Source organism: Enhydra lutris, unplaced genomic scaffold, assembly GCF_002288905.1.
Source record: "Enhydra lutris kenyoni isolate GAN:26980312 unplaced genomic scaffold, ASM228890v2 scaffoldscaffold37, whole genome shotgun sequence".
Classification (NCBI taxonomy): Eukaryota; Metazoa; Chordata; class Mammalia; order Carnivora; family Mustelidae; genus Enhydra; species Enhydra lutris.
In genome coordinates this window covers 29,597,357-29,619,644 of record NW_019154121.1, presented here as the reverse complement: position 1 = coordinate 29,619,644, position 22,288 = coordinate 29,597,357, and the positions used below count along the sequence as shown (strand labels likewise).

Below are 22,288 nucleotides of genomic sequence, written 5' to 3'. Positions count from 1 at the left end.
GTCAGGGCGAGGACGCGTTTGGGCGGCGCCCGCACGGTGACGTCAGAGTGCGCACGTCACGGCGGGCCGCCGCCTGGGGTTATGCGGGGGGGCGGTGCGGCAAGGCCTCCCTCAGCAGGAGCGCGGTGCGGGCGCGACGGGGAGAAGCCCACCGGTGAGGCCTAGGGATCTTGGCCAGCCAGCCCGGGACGCTCTCGGTCCCGGACGCAGTCCAACGCCAGCCCCTCAGCGGGGACCCGGCGGCTGGGGCCCGGCCCGTCCCGTCCGCGGGCGCTGAGGAGTTACCTCAGGTCCCGTCCGGCAGCCGCCGGCGATGTGAGCTCCCCCGGAGCCCGAGGGTACCTCGCACCGCCATCGCCGCCGCCAGCCGGCCGCAAGCCCCGCCCTCTCCGCCGCGCGCCTGCGCCGCTCGGGCGGCCGCGCGTGCGGACGGGAGGGGCCTCCGCGTTCCCTTCTTTCCCGGGACCGGCCCACTTGGGCCGCACCGAGGGGGGGGCTCGTTTCTCCGCGTCCCGGGGATCCCCCTCGCGCGGAGGCGGCGGCCACGGGCTCCGGGTCTGCGGAGCGGGCTGCGCGCCGCCCCTGCCCTCGGGGCCGCGAGCCGCTGCGGAAGCGGGGGGCGGCACCGGCTGGCCGCCGGCTCCTCGGCGCTCCCCCTCGGCGGCCGGCGGGATGGTGCGTCCCGCAGGGCGCGCGCGGCTCCCGCGCTTGGGCCGCTCCGCGCGGGCGGGGGCGCAGAGGGCGGGGGAGCGGGCCCGACTCGCTGGACCGGGCCCCGGCCGCGCCGTTGGGGAGCGGGCCCCGCCGGGCGGGGCGGGAGCCGCCGCTGAGCCCTCCGGCCGCCGCGACCATGTCGGACCCGGCGCCCAAAGTTCCCGAGGAGATGTTCCGAGAGGTCAAGTACTACGCGGTGGGCGACATCGACCCGCAGGTACCGCGCCGCCCCCGCCCGCCGGCCGGCAGCCCTCCGCGTCCCCGACCCGTACCCGCTCCCGCCGCGGGCGCGCGCCCGGGCGCAAAACGTCCGGGCCCCGCTGCCCCGCCGGCCTTGCTGCGCGGAGGCCGGGCCACCTGGCGCGGAGCAGGCCGGTGGCCGGAGGGGACGGGGGGCGGGGGATGAGGGACCCGGCGCCCTAGAGGCCGGGGACCTGGGGGGGGAGGGGTCGGGATACTTTCGGGAGGGACCTGGGGCGCGGGCCTGGGGGTGGTCTGCCGGACCTTCTGGAGGGGACGCAGGGGACCTGCGGGTGGGGGCACAGCTGGGGGAGGGAGGGGACGTGGAAGTGGTCTCCGAGACCCTGGCCGGGGGCTGGAGGGGAGGTGGTCTTCAGGATCCACGAGTAGGGGGAACTTGAGGGGAGGGACGGAGATCGGGGTCGCGCTCTGCTGGGACCGTCAGCGGGGACGGCCCCTGGGGCGCGAGCTCCGGGAGGGCACGGCGTGGAGGGGCTACTTTCTGACCGAGAGGAGGGAGGGCGTGGGGAGCCGTGCTGCGGGCTTAGCATGGGTTGTCACCGGCCTCCGCCTGGTGGGGGGCCGGCGTCCCGGCGCTGTGGTAAGTCCGAGCCTCCGGGGCAGATGCGGACTGGGAGCGTCCTCCTTGCTGCCCACCCGGTGTGTCTGGGTTCCCGGAGTGGACGCGGTGAGGGGGTGGAGCTCCACGAGGAACCGGGTCCGGGCTGCTGGGGGCTCAGTGCACCGCCCCTGGGGGCAGCCTCGTCCGCCTGCGCCCTCCCGGTCCTGCCGGTCTTTGATCTTCCTGACGGGGTTTAGCAGTAACGGGACCCCCGGTGGCGCCGTCCCTGTAGGCACCTACCAGGCTCTGCCACAGGATGTTGTGCGTTTTTCTGAGTGTAGTAACCGTCCCGTGGGAGCGTCCTTGTGTTGCTCTCGCCGCTCGGAAGCGAATCCCAGTTGAGTGTCTTGTTGGGGGGATCCTCTCAGGGCCCGGTTCGCTGGAGGGAGCGCGGGTACCGTTACCTGGGGGGCTCGTGCGCTGAGCGGAGCGTGGAGGCGAGGGAAGGCGGAGCCCGGTGACCGGACCTTAGTCCGCAGAGTGCAGACCGGTGTTCCCGCGGTCTGGGCTGGCGTGGACGGAGCTGCGGGCGGCTGACTGGTCTTGGCCTTCGAGAGGCTGGTCTGCGGGTACCTTAGTAAACCTAACCAGCTCCCTCGCGTGACCCCCGAGGTGGATCCTTCTTCTGCTGTGGCTCTGAGGTGAGACTGAGCCTTGGATCTGAAGGTGCAGGGGCTGCACCCAGCGCTGTCCTGGTGCGCGCCCGTAGCACTGGCCGGTTTTTCCAGTATTGATCATTTTCCGGTCTCACTACCCGTCCTCTCCCCCACCTCCTTCCTACTCTCTCTATGTCGTTTTAGGACTTTGGCTCTTATGAGGGACTTGAACCAAATGTTACTTAAAACCTGGAACAAGTTGAATTGGAACCACATTTGCTCAACTATGAGTCAAATCTAAGTGCTTAAAATGTCCTTGGCAAACCACTTTGATGTGAAACCGTATATTTTCTAAACGATTTAGAGTCAGAACATTGATTCCCTGAATCTTATAAATACGGATTCTGAAGTTCACGTATATTGAACATGTAGTACCTGTTAAGGGGTTGCCTTGGGGGCCCTGTAATCTGAAGAGGAGCGGAACGTGATAGCTCTGCTTGAGGTCCCCGCATTGCCGAGGGGTGGGGAGCACACCTGGAGGCATGGCATAGGGCGGTAGGTGGAGCGAGGACAGACTTTCCCGCTGCGGTGCGTGGGAAGTGGCACCACGGAGCTTTCTGAAAGGAGGCGTCTTCTCGGTGGGGTGTGGAGCTGTACGTGGAAGCTGAGGAGGGTGAGGCCATGTGCTCTGCGCGCAACGTGTGTGCTGAGGAACGGAGGTGTTCACGTATTTGGGATGACCAGGATAAGCAGTCCACCCGCTGACCCGACACGAGCTGAGTCCAGTAAGACACACTCAGTAGTGTGAGACGGGAGGGAACCTGTGGTTTGGGCATCTTTCTGTCCGTGACGAGTCCGTATTGCAGTGGAGTTGGGAAAGGGCCGGCCACAGTGGGTGAAGAGTGAGCAGGCCGTGAGGAAGTGAAGGCAGGTTGGTCTGTGGCTCCACGCGGTTTGTCAGCAAGAGGAAGCAGAGAAGGGCCCGGGATGCGTGTGAGCGCGTGTGCCTGTGCGCAGGTGTGAGGACCAGCGGGAACTTCGTTGTTCGTGCGTGGAGGGGGAGAGCCTGAGGTCTCGAGACTCCCGAAAAAGGCGTTGGGGTCGGAAATGCAGGATCTGGAGGAGAGATGAGCGGTGCCGTGCTCTGTGGGTCAGGTTGAGTGGTTGGAAACTAAAGATGCTTGGAGGTGAGGGGAGGAGGCGACCTATGGCTACAGCCATTGTTTTTTGTTTTGTTTTGTTTTGACTCATTGAACAAATACTTAGTGTAGCTCCAGTCGCCATCTCTGGATGCTCAATAAAATATTCTGAGAAAATTTACCAACTTGGGGGTAAACCGAGCTGTGTGGGCATCAGGTCACCGTCACGTGCAGTGCACGCCTGGGCTCCTCCGGCTCTGCCTTCTCCACCTGGTGGAGACCCACGGCTTCCAGGTCCCACTGATGGCATTTCCTAGACCTTCCAGCTGGCATCGGAAGGCTGTGCTCCACATTGAAGAAGTTCTCTTGCTCCCACCTCGCACTCCCCAGCTCTTCCTCCGTGAATGCTGCTGGTGTGTCCCCAGCACTTTCTCTCTTGCTCCTGCCCCCTCCCAGGCACTGGGTCTCGTGCATTCTCACTTCTTTCTTTCCCTAGGGACAGTCCTTGGGTCCGTTGCCTGCTGCTTTCCCCGGGGCGGCTGCAGTTGTCTCGGACTCAGGCCCTTCTTGCACTGGCCATAATCTTCGGTAAAGTCCGGTTGTGCCGTTTCCCAGCTTAAAGCCCTTGTGTCGCTCCAGAAGACATTTCTGTAGGAGAGTAAAATGCAGACAGATTTGTGTAGCACGTGACAGTCTGAAGGGTCACGTGTCCAGCGTGTTGAAGGCTCTTCTCCCTCCAGCAGTACATGCATTTTGGTCTCGCTAACTCCTTAAGTTCATCAAGATTCTGCTCGTGTAGCTCCTCTTCTGGAAACTTTCCCATTTGTGATGAAACTACCTGTCCCTAAGCCTTGAAGTTTGACCCTGGATGCCTCGTCTCAGCTCTGAAGTGTTGTCTGTCAGACCTTCTGTTTTCAAGACACAGACGCTAGCTGGTACCGGGCTCACAGCCGCAGGCCTCCTTGATCAGCGGATCAGGGTCTGCTGCTCTGCTGTCACCAAATGTCTGATGGCACGTGACTCAAGAGTAAATGGTTATTAACTCTGTGTGGTGAACATGGCGTGTTTCTGTTAGAATTTTCATCGTTCACAACAGTTTGTGTAAATCAAGAATGAAATGCAATGTTTTTCATTTTAATCTGTGTGGTTTTTTGAAGGTTATCCAGCTCCTCAAAGCTGGGAAAGCTAAGGAAGTGTCCTACAACGCACTAGCCTCCCACATAATTTCGGAAGACGGGGACAATCCTGAGGTTGGAGAAGCTCGGGAAGTCTTTGATTTACCTGTAGTTAAGGTCAGTAGTAAGTCTCATTAATTTCATACGCTTCGTTATATGTCCTGAAATCAATACAAAGCCTCACTGTGACTCAGTGTTTGCTGAGGTCCGCTTCGCGTAGGAAGCTGCCGGTGGATAGAGCTCTTCGCGCACGGCGGTGGCCTACGGCAGCATAAGGCCCGTTGCGTGGAATCCTGCCGTGGCCAGGTTTCTGTCCGTCACAGGTGACTGATTGGTCCGCTCAGCAGCTGCTGTGGTGTGGCCCCGGTTCCTTCCTGCCCCGAGCTCTCTACACCAGGGACGCGTCCTGGAAATGGGTGTGTCAGCCTACAGCGATGGGCACTGGGGACCCATGAGAAATTGTGCTCGCTCCCAGTCAGGCGGAGTCCTGTCAGGACAGGACTCCTCCAGGGACCACTTTCCAACCCTGCTGTGGCAAGTGGTCTGAATTTCCAGCTAGACCTGTTGGAGGAAGTCCTGTCCCCCATTTGCTGTGCTGTTTAACTGCTCCGACAGCGTCACGATGACCGTCGGTCCCTCTGTCCACCCGGTGGTCATCATGGGTACCGCTGTCAAGCTGACTCTGGGTGGTTTGTTCTAGAAGGTGGGCCTCAGCTGGTGTGTGGCTTGTTTGGAGTTCGTTGGTCTGTACGCTCTGCTGTTCTTGCTCCTCGTGGTTGAGTTGACTGGTGTTAAATGCATGTTTTGCGATGTGATTCGTAGTTTTGGTCCTTCAGTTTTTTTCTGATCCTAGGTGTTAACGTGTTTGTTTAAAAATAGTTCAGTTCCACTACCACTTTTTCCTTTATGCTGTCAAATACTCTGCCTAGAAACCAGTATGAGAATTATCATGGTCTAATAACAAGAGAGGCTAGCAGTTAGGAAGGAGCCAGGAAGTTAGGCTGGGGTGCCGAGAAGCTGGCTGGCCCCGGGCAGTCTGCGGCTCGTCAGTACCCAGGGTCTGAAACCGCCGTGCAGGCTTAGGAACCTGATTTTTTAAAATAAACCTGAATGCTGATTTGTCTCATGAGAAGATTCTCAGAAACCAACTCTGCAGGGACATCTGTGTCATTCAGAGTGACTTGACGCACAGCTGACGTGCGGCGCTCACGACCCTGCCCCAGACTCCTTGCTCCGCCACGACCAGCTCCTTCGTGCAGCCCGAGCACGGCAGGGCCGCTGCTTGTTTCCCTGGGCTCCACTCGGCGAGAGAGGCTCGTGACACGTGCGCTTCTGCCCCTGGGACCCTGCTCGGGTCTCTAGTTCGCTTCCATTCTTCCTTAGCTGTGGGGACCAGATCTCCGCTCCCTCAGCAGCCTGGAGCCCTTTGTCTCGTGACGGTGACTTCACCTGGACCGTGCAGTCGGACAGCGAGCTTAAAAGGGCAGCCTCAGTAGCAGACGTTCGTGCGCAGGGGGCTGTTGCAGACCACGTAGAGCAGAGGTTCTTAAATCTCGTTTTTGCAGCAAGCGCTTTGTAATATCCTTTTATTTATATGTGAAATTCCTTCATATGTCAGAGAGTATCACTTTATTATATGTGAGAGAATGTTCCATGATTTAAAACCTGAATGTAGGGACGCCTGGGTGGCTCAGTTGGTTGGGCGGCTGCCTTCGGCTCAGGTCATGATCCCGGCGTCCTGGGATCGAGTCCCACATCGGGCTCCTTGCTCATCGGGGAGCCTGCTTCTCCCTCTGCCTCTGCCTGCCATTCTGTCTGCCTGTGCTTGCTCTCTCTCCCTCTCTCTCTCTGACAAATAAATAAATAAAAAAATCTTTAAAACCTGAATGTACATGTTATGTATAAATTTCCCAAACTGGAATGTAAAGGAGAAACAAAAGAAAATAAATAATGTGTGTTTCAGTGTGTAGATCGTTGGGCACAGGTCCATGGAAGACGGGGGCAGGAGGTGAGCTGCTGGGACTGGTCCCGTGTGCAGTCACTGCCGTAGATGTGGGCCCGTCCCCAGAGCTCGCGGGTGGGGTCGCCGGCTGGGAGGTAGCATTTCAGAACGGTCATCAGTCCTGGCTCGAATGCTGAGCTAAGACAGCAGTCGTCTTCTCTTCACGTGTGGTATTTCTGGAAAAGTCAGGCTGTAATAAGGCTGCATAAAATACCCATTACCCAGCTCCTATATTTATCACCGTTTCGCCAATCTCGCTTCATAGGCCTCCGTCCCGCGCTTCCGCTTTGGCTGTGGTAGCTTGAAACGAGGCCCCGGGCACGCTCCTTGCATCGCCTCCCAGCTCCAGGCTGCTCGGGATTTGTGGCGGGGCCTGTCCTGTCTGGGGCCTACAGTGCCACGTGCCAGGAGGGTGGAATTTGTCAGAGCTGACCCAGCATTTTGTGTGCACCCCCAGACGATGCTGCTAGACCGTCAGGTTCTTCGTCTGAGTTCAGCGGATGGAGGCAGATCCCTTGACCTTTAACTTACTAAATTTGACAAATGCGTTTTAGAAATAAGGCATCCTAATGCATGGTGATGGCTTGTCATTTGCGTGTCTGAATCGGACAGATGTTGGAAACTTGCATCTTCAGGCAGCAGAACTTACAGAATAATTTTTGTAATGGAAATATTTTTCTCAGTGGCTGTGGGGCCTCATTGGACATGAGAATTATGGTACTTTACAGTGGGTGCATTTGTGTATATTGATGTTGGTCTTGGGGATAAATAACTCCTCGTTACTCTGCTTTTCTAGGTCTCCATATCTGCTCTGTTGTTGGTGGTGTTTCCTACTGACTTGGCGTTATTTTACCTCGAGCCCTCTGAATGGGGGTCCGAGGGCGGGTCTGCTGTGCGTGGACATCGTGACTAGCCCTGAATCCTTAAACAGGCCTATACTTGCCACCTCTCCCAAGTTCGCAAAGGGACACTTCCCAGGGTGTCTGCTGCATGACGGTCCGAACGGGTGGCTTTCCAGAGCGCCTGCTTCCTTCTGTGGTTATACTCTTCCATTCAAAGGCACCTCTCCCAGGGCCCTCGAGAAAAGTCCCACCTTCACCTGCCCAACCCCTATCACAGTGCGTCGCCCCAGGCTCTGAAAATCCCCCTGTACTCTAGGCGAGGGGATAAGTAAAAATGCTGGTTTCTGGAAAGCAGCCTGGTGCTAGGCCACGCAGCCGAGGTCTCCGCGGGGCTCTGCGCATTACTGCGGAGGGGAAAGCTTGGCTTGCGGCGTGATGTCGACTGTACAAGAGTCAGAGCCATAGCGGTTCCCGACGCCGGCCAGCCCCCTCCGACTTCCCGAAGCTTGCCCCGGATTATCAGAAGATGCAGAAACACGCTGGCCTGAAGCGCGGCTAGCAACGTGAACTGCTGGCTTCCAGCGCAGCGTACCCGATCGCACGCGCGCGTGCTCGGCCGAAGCCCCCAGTCGTGCGAGAACCGTCCCAAGTACTGCCAGTCTTCGTTTTCTCTCTTGAAACACCCGGTATCCCGCGCCGCTCACAGGAGGCGCGCTGCTGCGAATGGATGCTGGGGCGCTGCGGTGGGGGGTCCTGGGGCTGAGGCACGAGGTGCAGGAGAGCGGGGAGCACGTGCCTCCCTTCCCGATGCTGTCCGCGGCGCCTCGCACCGTCTCAGCACAGAGCAGGTTCTCCACGAGTGCTAGGCAAATAGCTTGGCGCGTGAATGAAGCACACGCGTGGACATTTCAGCAGGTGGAAGTTTCTGGACTTTTCAACTGGCTAAATGGGGTGTTAGGTAGTTTAATGTAACTTAAAATTAAACGTGGAAATGTAAGGTAATTTTTAAAAAATATAAATTAGCCCAAAAGGTAGTAATAAGCTAAGGTTTTATAATCTGAATTTTGAAAGTTGTAAAAAATGACCAGAGACTTTTCATGGTTTGCAAATGTAGTATCTATAGGAATTTACTGAAAACACTCGTGAATTTACACTTGGATTTAGGATTGAAGATGGGAACCGGGGAGCGGCCGATGTACTGGGATGGGGAGGGGGTGGGGATGGCTGTCAGGTCCCTGTCCTCCCAGTTGTGAGGACAGTTTCCAGCTGGCCTAGACACTTACGCAGAATTTAAATTTCTCTAAAAATTTTAAAAATATCTGGCAGTGCTTCATTCTCTAATTCAGCTTTTCACCTCGGGCATTAATAACTAATCTTTGGTATTTTTTACTTGAATGCTCATGACCTAGGTGCTTTATAATTGTTATAACAGCTTTTAATTTCTAGGAGCAGTGCTGATGAAATCATGTCATTTTGACGATAAATTGAAAATATTTTTTGACTTGAATTCATGTTTTCTTTTTCAGCCGTCTTGGGTGATTTTGTCCGTTCAGTGTGGAGCTCTTCTGCCGTATCCTTTTTGGGGAAGGGAGGAGGGAATCTGGGTTTAAGACTGACGTGGTAACCAGGTGGGTTCCTTAGTTAGGGCAGTGTGTGTGTGTGTTCTCTGTCCTTCCTGTTTTCCATTCTGCATCAGGTTTTATGTACCTGGTGCTTGTCATCCCCTCTGGAGGGAGGGGCACCAGCTGTGGGGGAACATCTCTGGGCTGGAACCTGTGGGCATGCGCTTTCATTCTGGGACTGGGCTTTATGATCTCCGGCGGTCTGCTTCTCTGGGCCTCAGTTTTCTTGTCTCTGGAACAGACCGACTTTGTGACGTCTCTTTAGGTGGAATATTGCTCAAATTGCAAGTCTGCCTGAACCCGGTCATGAGTTATTGGAAGGATAGATGGGGAAGAGAATAGCAGAACACTTTTAGTGCCATGGGTTGGTGTTCTTTTTGATGACGCTGGATAAAAGGTTTATTGAAGACACGTGTTGACACCTGCTGTGGGCTGGGTGCGAAAACTAGAGACTAGGTCACGAAGCTCTCGTCGCTGCCTTCGAGGAGCTGCCTCCATGCCGGTGTCCCTTGCCTCATTTCTTGAGTCCGGCTCCAGAGCCCCTTTGTCCCCGCCTGTGGGAGACGTCAGGCTGCTGTCCGCGTCCTGCGCCACACGGCTTCTGTCACCCTCTGGCCACGTGGGGCTGCATGGACAGTCCCTGCAGGCGGGACCTGCTGGTGGAGGGACCTGGTACCACCCTGTGATGTGAAAATTGCGGACTTGGGCAGGGCTGCCGGCCTTCCCCGGTGCTGTTCTGCAGCTCTGCCACGCGGTTCCCGTGAGTGCATTTTTACTTACTGAACTGACGTAGATGGAAGGAATCTTTTTAAGTTAAATATTTGTGGGTGACGTCCAACAAGCAGAAACATCCCTTAGTAAGTTTGTGGGGGATGTGCCGGACTTCAGCATCTCCAGCTCAAAAGTTCTAGAATTCTTAGAATCCTAGAGTTAAGGGAAATCTATTTCTGCTTTTATTCTTCTGGTTTCTTGGGAGTTGGCGTAGTGTTTATAAGCACAGGGGCGGCAGGGGCGGGGGGAAACCTGGGAAAGGGAGGGGTGATTTTGAATGAGAAGTCAGTTCTTCCTGCCCTGGATCATGGGTCAGGGTCAGGATCTTCAGAAGCTGTCATTCCCCTGGAGCTCTTACTGGCCTGTTCCAGAGCAGCTGGAGGGACGGGCAGGGAAGCCTGCAGACCGTTGCGCAGCACTAGATTGGCCTTAGTCAGTGTCCCCCAAGTCTTCGGGAGTAGGAAATCCGCGAGGGTAGGAGGTTGGAAGCGACCGTGGATAGTGGGGCTGAGGGCACGATGTCCGGGGCTGCAGGGTGCAGCGCGGTCAGACGGGCTCCGCTCCCTCTCTGGCTTCTCCGCAGGGCCGTGGAGGAGACGGGGGCGGAGTCTTCAGTCTGATCGGTTTTTCTCAATTCACTGATCTCAGTGGGTACGCTCTTCTCCTGTAGGAAGAACAAAGTAATGCTCTAACCCATTTCGAATGGTAGACACTCCAGATTCTTCCATCGTCGTGTGCGCTTTGAGTAGACCGTAGCGTGCGGACACCCAGGGGCCACGTCGGCGGCGTCCGGCCGGGTGCCCAGCGTCTGGCACGCAGGAAGCTCTTCTGAGTGAATTTTAATCGCGAATGAATTTTAAAACTCAGAACTGTAGAACCGGGAGGGATGATCAGGATATTTTAAACTCTTATTTTCAAAAAGGGAAAACCGAAGCTCAGAGCTGGTCGGGCCCAAGTGCATGAAGTTAGTGGTGGTGCTAAGACGGGAACTCAGGTTCGTTTGTGGACGTTTCTCCACCATCCCGTGCAAGTACCAGTGGCGTGTCCTTCTAAAATAAACCCGGGACTGCATCTGCCTTACGACAGTGGCCGTGCCCTGTGTGTGTGTGCGTGTGTGTGTGTGTTGGTGTGGGGGGCGTTGAGCTGGCTCTCAGGGCAGAGGTTCTCCCTGCGAGGGTGCTGTCCCCGCGTGATCGACGGTGTCGCTGGCGACGCCGGATCTGACGCTGTTTCACTCAGCCGCCCCGTTCCTCCGGTTCTCCCAGCCGCTCCTTCTCCTCTGCCTGTCTTGCTCTTAGACAGCCCGAGTCTCTCTCCTACACGGATGCGGTGGGAGGGCGGGCGTGGGGCAGATAGGATGTCTGAGCGAGATGCAGTGTGCACTAATCTCATTTAATTGGAATCTTAATAACTATCAAACAGAGTAAATGGTTTTTCTCCAGAGTCCTGTCAGATTTTTTTTGGAATCACTGCCTGCCTCTCCCAGGTAAGTGTGGCTACAGCTGTCTCGTGTTATTCACGTGTAATAGTTCTGAGTTTGTGTAAGATTTGATTTACGGCCTGTCGGTGAGCCAGTTTTAAAGAAGCTCTTTGCTAAACTGCGTATTGGGTGTAACCTTATGACCCACTTAGAGTTTTTTAAATATTATGCTTAGTCTTTAAGATATGAAGTTTTAATGGGTAAAAATGGTCTTTCTAATCCAAAGAATTACAAAGATACAGAATTTGAATATGAGAAAGTAGGAAAAATGAAATTATTTAAGATGACAAGAAAAACTCAGTCATAAAGGCAAAGAATTTTTTTAGTAAAGGGCTCAATTTAGATCAATAAGAAAAATAAAACCTCAGTAGATAAGGCAGAGAAATGAACTCACAACTTTTTATAAAGAGGAATTACAAGTAACAAGTGTGGCAGAACATTCGACACACTGTATTACCCACGACGTGAACATCTTCCTAGCACCAAAGTGGGACTGTCCACTCTCCAGCTTGTGACTGGCGTCCAGGGCCACGTTCCCGCAGATGGGCTCGCCTCCCTGTGGGCAAGTGCACGTCCGTGCGGCCGTTTTCCACAGAAGTTTTTCAATCAGGAGCCCTAAAATACTCCTGTTATTTTCCCCTGCAGGTTGCTGAGGTTTAGAATTTTATCCTGAACTGGTAGCAATGAGGGCAGATGGATGGATGAAGGTGTTCAGCAGAGCATTGCGTAGGCTGGGGTGAACCTGGGGAAAAAATGAGGTCATCCTGTGTTTGGAAATGGCTCAGAAACCTGTTCCGTGCACTTACATGGCAGCCTAACTACGGAGCCAGGTTTGCAGTCAAATGCTCTACCACTGAGCTATACCCCCTCGGAGCCAGGTTTGAATTAGGATTTATGGAAATAGAGAAGGAGAAGGGAAAGGCTTTCAATGGGGGAGGGGGGGAAGGCCATTAACAGTTTGTGTTTTACTTGGTAACCGAGTAAAATAGAGAAGTACCTGAAAAGAGGGACCAAAACGCTAGCAGTGGGAATTTGAAAGCGGGAAAGTGAATATTCAGTGTTTTTAAATTGTATTCTGTCCCCTGCACCGCCAGCTGGAAGACCCTCGAACTGTAAAAAGCCACCATAAGCAGCCACCATAAGCAGCACCAGCCAGTGCTATTGGAGCTCACTGGGAAATCGCATGGGGCAGTGTGTTTGGCATGAGGACAGGCAGAGGGGTGTGGGCAGCGCTGCCTTGCAGACCCGCTCCCACCGTGACCCTGGTGAGGAGCAGCGTGGCCCGTCCCTGTGGCAGCCTTGAGGAAAGGACCTGTCAGAGGCGTTAGGTGAGCTAGGAGTCCTGTCCCTGCCACAGGGAGTCCTGAAGCCAGGTGACCCTCTCGTGCCAGTGGCCGCCCTGTCTCTGTTCCGCCTTGCCCTGGCCGTGCAGTAGCCACACTCAGGGAGGCTGCTTTGTTTTTATTTGTATCTCTTGTAAATTCCTGATGTTCTTTAAAATTATAAATTTTATTGTTTTTGCTACGTTCGTTTAATAGGAATCCTTGAAATCTTGGCTTTTTTTCCTCTTTTTTCTTAAGAACAGGAATTTTGTCAATACTTGTATTTTTCAGTGTTTTTCACATCTGTGCTATAAATGTATATAACCGTAATGGTCTTTGAAGTTGGCCAAAATGAAGACCTTTTAATGACCAGGGCTGTGGCTCTGTGTGAGTTTCATTGTTCCCTTATACTTCTCTGTATGTTCCAAACATACAATAAATACCAGGAAAGTTTTCTAAATGAAGACGTTATTATTCCTTAATGCATAAACACGGTGTATTTTGGCTAAAATGTGAATTTTGCATTTAATTTTATTTTCATTTATTGGATTTGTGGTCTTGGAGATTTGGAGCCCGCTATCCAGTGGGTTCAAGTTGAATGAAAAGAGGAAGAAGCTGGGACAGGGAGTCCCAAGGTATTTTTAGGGACTGAGGTCACAGTGACATGGTATTTAGCAGACCTGAGTTGGGGAAATAAATAAGAAAAGTAAAAACATGTGAATGTAAGATGAATTAAGGGTTTTATTTATTTTTTTAAAATATTTTATTTATTTGACAGAGATCACAAGTAGGCAGAGAGACAGGCAGAGAGAGAGGGGGAAGCAGGCTCCCTGCTGAGCAGAGAGCCCGATGCAGGGCTCGATCCCAGAACCCTGAGATCATGACCTGAGCCGAAGGTAGAGGCTTAACCCACTGAGCCACCCAGGGACCCCGATTTCAGGGTTTTAAATTTGGTAATCAGACATCATAAAATATTATTTGAGTTTACCATTAGAGAACACTTTCAGTCTTAGAAAAAAAAATTATATTTAACAAAGGTTATAATAAATGTAGCACATCTTATTTTAGATACCTAACGTAAAGGTTACGGTACACACACGACCTGCTGTGTGCTGTGCAGAATCCCGTGGCCCCGATGTCTGTGAGTTCACAAGTGCAGGCCTGAGTGTGGACAGCAGAGGAGGGGAAGCCTGTGGGGAGGGGAGATGTCAGACCTGAGGGGCCTGAAAGAGTGGGCGGAAATAGAGCAGGAATGGGGAAGGCAGGTGTGTTTGTGGTAGAGCCACATGGAAGGAGAGAGGAGGAGGGCGCCAGGGAACAAAGGCACTTCCTTGCGGTGCAGGAGGGTAGATGGTGGGGAACACGGCAGCGGAAACCAGATGTTGGAGTTTGAGCTCTCTAAAGTAGCCAGTAGGCTGTTGCTTTCCTTTTTTCTTACATATTTAATTTTGCATTACATGTATTTGCATTAGGATGTTCAGAAAACACAGGAAAGCAAACAATTAAAATCCTTTCCATGCCATAGGTGCAGCTGGTCTGGGAGCAGTGGCAGGACACAGGCGGGCGGGAGAGGATGGGAGTTTGGGCGGGAGGGAGGGGTGCGGTCTTGGACTTGAGGCAGAGGTTTGGGTCCTGGATGGCGCTGTGCACGCGAGGCCCAGACAGGAAGCAGCAGGCCTTGGTGACTTGGGCGTACTTGGGACGAAGGAGGACGAGGCGGTGTCCGCAGTGCTCCTCTGCGCTTCTCAGGGAAGATGGTGACGTCAGCTTGAAACACATTGGGTTGGGGTGTTGACCTGCTATCCAAGTGGGGGGCCATGGACATGTGGCATGAAGGGCAGGGAACTAGCTTCTTGTAGGAGAAGGTAGAAAGGCACGTAACCAGGAAGAGAGCCTTAGGTAGTGTGCAGTGAAGATTTGGGAAGAAAAGAGACTTGAGCATAGATAGCGGTGGTCTGGGGAGGAGGATATTGTCTTCAGAAACCAGGGATGAAATCAGATGCAGCTGGTTGTTGTCATGGGAGGTGAGCAGCACCCTGGGCGGAGGTGTGCGGCACCAGTTTGTGGCGGGTGGTTGTGCACGATCTTGTGCGGTCCCCTCGGTCCTTCCTGTGGCCCGGGAGAGGAGGAGGGCAAGGATGCTGGACAGGGACACGGGACTGCTGATGGTTCTGGTGGCCGTCATGCGGCCTTAGGGGTCCCTGTGGATCTCAGGTTCTGGGCTGAAAAGATGCAGGTGTAGTCACCAGAGGGGTGGGGAGAGGGACTGGACAGCCTGTGGAGAAGGCACCCAGCTACGTGGAGGAGGGCACAGGCAGAGGTGAGCAGGCGTCCCTTGGTCGTGTGGTCTGGAAAGTGGCCCAGCCCCTAGAGTTTTATCTAGGTGCAGAACTCATTGTGGGCAGTGGATGGGTCCGTGGTAGAGAGAAAAGTGAGTTTAGGAGGACCTTTGACGGTGTCTGTATCCTTTTAGCAAATTCATTAGGTAATGAAATTGGAATCCAGCATCCGAATGATCTTTGTGGGTCACTTAGTACTCCGTTCATCACTAGGATGGTGACTTGGAATCCCCAGGGAGTCATGGGATCCCGTAATACAAAGCTGTGCTTTTGAGTTCATGAGGATTGATTGGATAAGGATGGACAAGATTTTACTTGATGGTTTTTCATCTACCAAACCCTGGTTAAGAAAAGTGCCCCGGGGACACTGATATTTTGTGGTTGCTAAAAAGTGTTAACGTCGGTTTTAAGATGGAGTAACAGACGGCGTGCCCCGTGTGCAGCTGAGGGCTTGGGTGCAGCAGACCCCGATGCGTCCGTCTTTGGTGACAGGAGTGATGCCCAGGGGTACAGGTCAATTCACGTGGGCTGTCTGCTCCTCAGTAAGCGTACATTCTAGGAGGGGAGACAGACCCGCGAGTAAACCGCACGTTGTAGCACACACAAAGGTACAAGGGAGTGTCCGCACAGAAGGGAGTGCGAGGTGTGGAAATCATGCCAAGAGGCTGCCGTCGCGGTGGTTGGTCTGCACCAGGCAGCAGAACACGAGCGCTCGCACGCACACACGCGCACACCAGGCAGGACCCCGCCTTTACGAAAGGACTGTTTGCTTGGTGGCTCTCGGTGACCTTCTGTCTTTTCCCCGTCAGGGTGTTGATACAAGCTGGAGCTCTTTGTTGGAGTCTTCCAGAGCTCTCCCAGGGAGAGGTAGGGAAGGGAGCTTGTGGCAGCAGAAGCTGAGAAGCACAGACACCATCTGCCTTCTCCTGACCCGGTATCGATGCAGGCGGGGGCCCCGTTGTAATGTGCTGGGTAGGTTTCGGGGGACAGGTCAAGAGTCTGATGGAGAGCCTGGCCAGGGTCGTGATTGAAATCTTGAAGACTGAAAATAAAAGCCCTTTCCATTCTTTACCTCAGTCAAGTATTTCTTGACTGCCTACCCATGTGCCTTGCACTGTACTAGGTACTGTGGGAGATCTCGAAGAAGTTTAAGACATGATTCTTAGATCCCCAACTTTAATCGGGATGATTGTAGTTTCTAATCACGGTGGGAGAAGGGCAAATTCAGGGAGGCTGCTGGACCCAAGAAGTGTCCCACTTCTGTGAGACCTCCCAAGAAGGGCGGGTGTTCCCGATTGCTATAAAGGAAGCATTTATTCACCGGGGGCGTGGATGAGCTGACGGTGCTCTGCTCCATTCTTGGAGGAGAGCAGACTGGGGAGAGAAAGCATGCAGTTCACGGAGCCTGAGTGACCTGCAGAGGCTTGTGCGGGGGAGGCCGCGGGCAGTGGGAGCAGAGTGGGAGCCAAGGGTGGGGAAGGCATGGAGCCAGACCTTCCCGCACACATGGCTGTGGTTGGAGATAGGGGTGTGGGCGGGGCCCAGGGGGTCGGGAGCCACTCCGTCAGGTCAGGTCGGCCTGACTTGCCATGGAAGCAGCTTCGGCCTTCAGGAATCGAGGTCACGTCCAGGCTCTGCTAGCCAAGATGATGAGATGTGTAGTTTATGAAGATTGCTTTCTTTTTTAAAAAAAAAAAAAAAGAAGACATTTTATCCCAGTTATAAAATTAATGCTCTTGAAAATTTGGAAAATACAGAAAAGTATAAAAACGAAAACAAAAATATCCCCATAATTCCATCACCACTAGATAACTGTTAACATTTTGGTGTGGAAAGAACATTCTTAGTTATTAATCATGCTGATACATATTCATTAAATGATCTGGCGTGGATGTTTGAAGTCATTTAACCCAGACTCGCATCGAGGAGGGACCTGGTTCATGGAAGTTTTCCAAGTGGACAGGAGCTAGTTTTGGAGGCCGTGTATCTGTTCCGGGCCTCCCTCCCTCCCAGCCAGTGTTCTTTCCACAGCAACACGCTTGTCCCAGTTGAGACCCAGGCCTATGACGCAGGCCGGCCAGAGCCACGGACTAGACTGCCTGTGGCCACTCCTGTCACCCCAGCGCGCCACAGAAGGCATACTGAGGTTCTATGTCTTTCATTTCATTGTTGATAAAGATGATGCAACGATTCATGGGAGTCGGCTCTACTATCATGTAATTAAACCTCACCCCTCCAAATGTGGCAGGAGATAAATGTTTTTGTGAAAGCCTCGAGTAAAATAGGTTTTCTAGTCCAGTCTCTGAAATGTGACAGTGACTAACTAAAAGAGATACAAAGTAGTGACTTTTCAAGGTGATTTTATGAAATCAGTATGTTCTTAGTAGTAGTCATGGTATGTGGAATGCAGAATAATTTCTAGAAACATTTGTAAAGTGGATGAAAGTAGATGTAAAATGTTAGAGCTCTGGCAAGCTGAATAATGGCAGGTTTCAAAAACATGCTGTTTATAAATACTTTTTAACAATCAACTTGAGACAACGTTCAGGATTCTTAACAACCATAACCCTCAATTTATAATCAATGATCCAGGAAAAAAATTGATTTTGTTAAATGATTACCTTAGAATTAATTAACACACCTTTTCTCATTTCTTTTGTCTTTTAGAATCTAAAATTTTATTTTTTAGAAATTATTTTTGGTAGTAACTGCCCTTAAAGAAGGGTAGAACAGTGGGGAAATGCAGGTAGGCCTGGGTTTAGACAGACCTGGGTTTTAAACGCCAGCTTTTCTGATGAGTCACTAATTTTTGTTAGTCTGTTTCCTGATCTGTACAGTGGATCTAACAAGTCCGACTTCCCACGGCAGTCCCCAGGGCTAGGGGTGTTTACGAAGCACTTGGCACAGTTCCTGGCACATAGTAGGCAGGCAATCAATGGTAGCTGTTTTGTTCCTGTGAAAGCCTCTCTTCCAGCATGAATCACTTGCTCTGGAATCAACTTCATCCGTTATGCAAGCGTAACAGTTACTCCTATGCTTGCCTTAGTTCCTTTGTGTTAAGTAATACTTACGTTTTTCCCTGAGCTTACTGATACCTATATTTTTATCTTTATATTTTATTCATTTTGTAATTAGTACCTATCTACTAATGATTAAGGAGTTCCTTAATGATTTTGATACTGCCGTTGTATTTAAACATTTTAAAACATTACAGTTGTTAAGATGGAATGATGTATTAGTTACTTCTGCTTTTTTCCCCTATGACTTCTGTTGAACTAATCCTCCATTCATTTTTTGAAGTATGAAAATAACTTTTTTTATTCATTTGGTGATGAGGCAAAAAATGATGTCTATAAAACTATCATGATAAGAATGAAAGTTTTTGTAAGCAAGTAGCTAAAAGCTCATCTGTGTTCCCCACTAATACCCTTAAGTTCAATTTAAGTAGATCGGGCAGAATTGTTACGATGTTGCAGTGTATTTTAATGATAACCTTGCATGGGCTGAAATCTGTGTCTCCCTCTGTCAGGTGTCGTCTGACGACAGGAGTGCCCTGTGGGCTCTGCTCACCTTCTACGGCGGGGGGTGTCAGCTGCGGCTCAACAAGAAATGCACGCACCTGGTCGTTCCCGAGCCGAAGGGGGTAAGCGCTTCGCGAGCGTTGTCCTCTCCTATTTCCTGCAGTCACATGTTTTGAGTTTCTTTTAAATTAATTGTTAGATCCCTTTACATAAGCTGGTTCTCTTAGTTTGTGTTCCTTGGACCCGGCCTCCTTCCACAGAGGATGGGTGAGGTTGATCGTTTCGATGCGGGCCCAGAGCTGACCTCTAGATGCAGAGAAATGGGGGTTTGTTTCATGGAGAAAAGGAGAAAGTTTTTCGAACCCTTTGAGTTTCCTTTCAGATCCAGTAAAACCTGTTCATTTTATTTGTGAAAATAGGCTGTTTTAGTCTTCTTCACTTGTCTTTAGAAAGGTCTTGTGCTGAGGATAACTTTGTAAACATGTATTTGGTGAAGTTTTCAAGGCCATTTCCTTTTTAATAATCTAGAATATATAAAAGCACATTTATCCTGATAATTGTAGGGTGCCCCTGTCTCAGCACTGGTGGGGACACCGACTTTTGGTTCCCCAGGTGGGGTCCCCAGGTCAGCGGCTGCAGCCTGTCCTATAGATTTGTTAGAAAGGCAGACCATATACCCTCCAGGGGCAAGTGGGGAGCCCCATCATCTGTGTGTGGCCCCGCCCCCCGGTGATCCTGATGCGCCCAAGAATCTGAGAGTCGCCGCTCTCTGGAAGCCAAACCCTGGTCCTCCCCTGAACCGTTACTTGTACCTTTGAGCGTCACGGACAGTGTATTTATAGTGAGACCTTTCACGTGTTGGTATCCCCTCCGTGTTTCCTTAGTGCCTTCGGTCTCCGTGCTGTCACTGTGCTTTCTATGCAGGTGTGCTGACTGGTGTGGGAGGAGAGATGCGTGCGCGGTATGCGGCCAGGGCGCCACTGCCCGGTGGGTGACTCGGGGCTGGTGCGCACGGGTCCTGCTGAGCAGACCCCTTTCCCCGGGGCTTTGACGCCGAGCAGAGCTGACTCACTGGCATGGTCCTTGCACCACCTGGTTCTTGACGACAGATTTTGGGCCAGCAGGAGTGGTTGTCACATAGTAAGCCACACTGTCCAGGAAGACACATCCTCTGTGAAAATTTAAGATTTGAATCTTAAAATCTATTTGAGTAAAAGATTACATTTTGCATAACAGTAAGAAATATAGTATGCTTTGGTTATGCTATTTTATATTATTTTATAATTTATGGCTAAAAGTAAATAATTTGATTTTAGGTAGTAGTTTGAAAGGAAACAGTCTTTTTTTTTTTTTTTAAGATTTATTTATTGGACAGAGAGAGAGGGAACTCAAGCAGGGGCAGAGGGAGAGGGAGAAGCAGGCTTCCCACTGAGCAGAGAGCCCGACGTGGGGCTCGATCCCAAGACTGTGGGATCATGACCTGAGCCGAAGGCAGACACTTAATGACTGAGCCACCCAGGAGCTCCGGAAACAAAGTCTTTATAGCAATGAGCAATGAGCAATACTTCTGGAGAGCTAAATGATAATTAAAGAGGCCGTATGGGGGCGGGGGGGGGGGTTGTCACACAGACCAGCTGATGGCACACAAAATCAGTGGCATCTCTTTCAGTCTTTTTTTTTTTTTTTTTTTTTTAATGAACACAGCAAATGTTTGAATGGCATAGTGAAACTACCTTTCATACTCTGGAAGTTTTACAAATGGTCTTAAAGTTAAGTGGAGAAGAATGGAGGGATTTAGTAACAAAATCCACAGGACAGGGTATGCTCGTTCGATACTGGGAAGGGCTGGTTCACAGCTGCTGCAGGCTTCTGTGTATAAGCAGTCCTGCCGTGGCGGCCCAGTGCCATCTGCCCCCGCTGGCCGTGGCCCTGACCCCGCCGGCCTCATTGCTGGCATCCCAGTCCGCAAATTAATGACTTGTGATTTTGGTGATTCACGAATGAGAATGACTTAGCTAGTAAATTAGCCCCAGCCAGGGTGTTCAACATTGCTTTGCTCCTGGGTCACCTTGGTTTAAGCAGTAACTGTCTTCCAGTGACAAAAACTATTTGGTGAGAAGGGAGAGAAAACCCGAGTGAAACATAAACATACATAGCGTCTGAGTTGAGAGCTGTGCACGCGTTTGTGCAAGAAGTGGGTCACGGCTGACGTGTGCTGGGCCGCGCGCTGTGCAGTCCGAGAACCCAAGGCTGCTGCTGCTGTGGGTCCCGGCGCTAAGCCTGCTGTTTTCTCCCTGGGGTCCGGCATGCTCAGCCGCTGCACGTCATGGCAGTAGTCTCATGCTTGCTACTTGGTGACAGAAGTAAGAAGATTTATTTCATATTATTTCAACAGCTTTCTACCTTGGAAAATAATATATAAGGTTTATTTGATATGTGTGTTATTTGGTCATCTTGTGCATCTGTATTATTTGTGTAGTTTTTTTTTTTTAAAGATTTTATTTATTTGACAGACAGAGATCACAAGTTGGCAGAGAGGCAGGCAGAGAGAGAGGAGGAAGCAGCCTCCCCGCTGAGCAGAGAGCCCGATGTGGGGCTCGATCCCAGGACCCTGAGATCATGACCTGAGCTGAAGGCAGAGGATTTAACCCACTGAGCCACCCAGGCGCCCCTATTTGTGTAGTTTTATAGCTACTTTGGTGTATATCTGGACTCGGTGTTTCCCTGAGACAGCGCTGTGGCTCTTTTGGGACAGGTCGTCAAGAAATGAAGTCTCCGGTCTGCCGTAAAAACCTGTCGTCTCTATTTACTGTGGGAGGATGGATTTAACAGTTCATACTTGAATATTTCAGAATGATTTTTAGAATGAAGAATAAACGTTTTGTTAACGTTCGTGTTAATTGCTGTCCGCACACGGTGCTGTGTCAGTTTCAGGGGCCCGTCCCGAGGTGGGCGCTGGCGCGTGTCACCCGGCGCGGGGAGCTGGGCGTGTGCCCGCAGGCGCACGCTTCTATCCCAGTGAAAGATGCTGTGCTTCGTACAAGCCGTAGTCTTACCGAGTCAAGCGTTCAGCTGTCCCCACACGCTTCTGTATATAAGTTGAAGGGAAGTTAAAGATACGCTTGCATCTGAATAAGAGAATCTGTCACTTCAGTCATGGTGTCTACACGGTGTCATTTCAAGGAGTTAGGCCTGCGGGGCGGGGGGTGTGGGGGAATCGCCGCAGTCACACGGAGTTGGCGGCCTGGCCGTTTGGGGGGGGTGCGGTTGCGGCTACTGAGGCCTTAGAGCGCCGCCTTCCGGAGCCTGGGGACCCGTTGTGCACAAATGGCTCAGGCTGCATGTTGACCTTTAACTGCGGCTTCTCGTGGCAGCAGAACACTGAGCAGTAGGAATACCCGGGACAGCTAAATGGCCTGGAGGTGACAGCAGTGATCCGTGAGCTGGGGGCTGGCAGCAAGGCAGCACAGCAGCGAGCCCGGCTCCAGCGGACAGGCTGTGGGCGTGAGGCGGCGCGACGGCGAGCGTGGAGGCCAGAGCGCTGCGCGTTTGTCCGCTGGAGGCGCGTGAGCCATGTCGCCGAGGAGCCAGGCCCGGAAGGAGGCAGGGGGCACGGGGATCTGTCTCCTGGCTCTCCGCACTCGGCTTCGTCTCAGGGTCACCAGAACGCCAGGGTAGGGGGCACGTGTGGCCGTGGGAGGTCGATCGTGAGATCTCAGTGCGGCCACGCCGTGAAGGCTCCATGCGCTGGGACACGTGTGCGTGCACGTGTTCCTAACGAAGCCGTCACACTGAGGACCACGGTGGCTGCTCATCACGGGGTCACGGCCACGTGTCCGTCTTTCTCTGCTTCACTGGTTACTCGTGTGTGCTCCCCTGTGACCAAGTGTGCCTGTGTTTTAG

At 52.5% G+C, this 22,288-nt stretch overlaps 1 protein-coding gene across 2 annotated transcripts in view; it reads left to right on the top strand.

Annotated features, from left to right (window-relative positions):
* Window positions 1-809: 809 nt before the first annotated feature.
* The window catches only part of LOC111154412 (PAX interacting protein 1), a 46,299-nt gene continuing 24,820 nt past the window's right edge, over window positions 810-22,288 (top strand). Inside the window, exons 1-5 of one of the 2 annotated variants that reach the window (XM_022513989.1) lie at window positions 810-931; window positions 4,469-4,603; window positions 8,857-8,900; window positions 11,146-11,209; window positions 18,394-18,507. In XM_022513989.1, the coding sequence (XP_022369697.1) occupies window positions 851-931; window positions 4,469-4,603; window positions 8,857-8,900; window positions 11,146-11,209; window positions 18,394-18,507 (438 nt within the window). In that variant the 5' untranslated portion in view covers window positions 810-850. The remainder of the gene's footprint in view (window positions 932-4,468; window positions 4,604-8,856; window positions 8,901-11,145; window positions 11,210-18,393; window positions 18,508-22,288) is intronic. The other variant, XM_022513991.1, reaches the window with a different exon arrangement.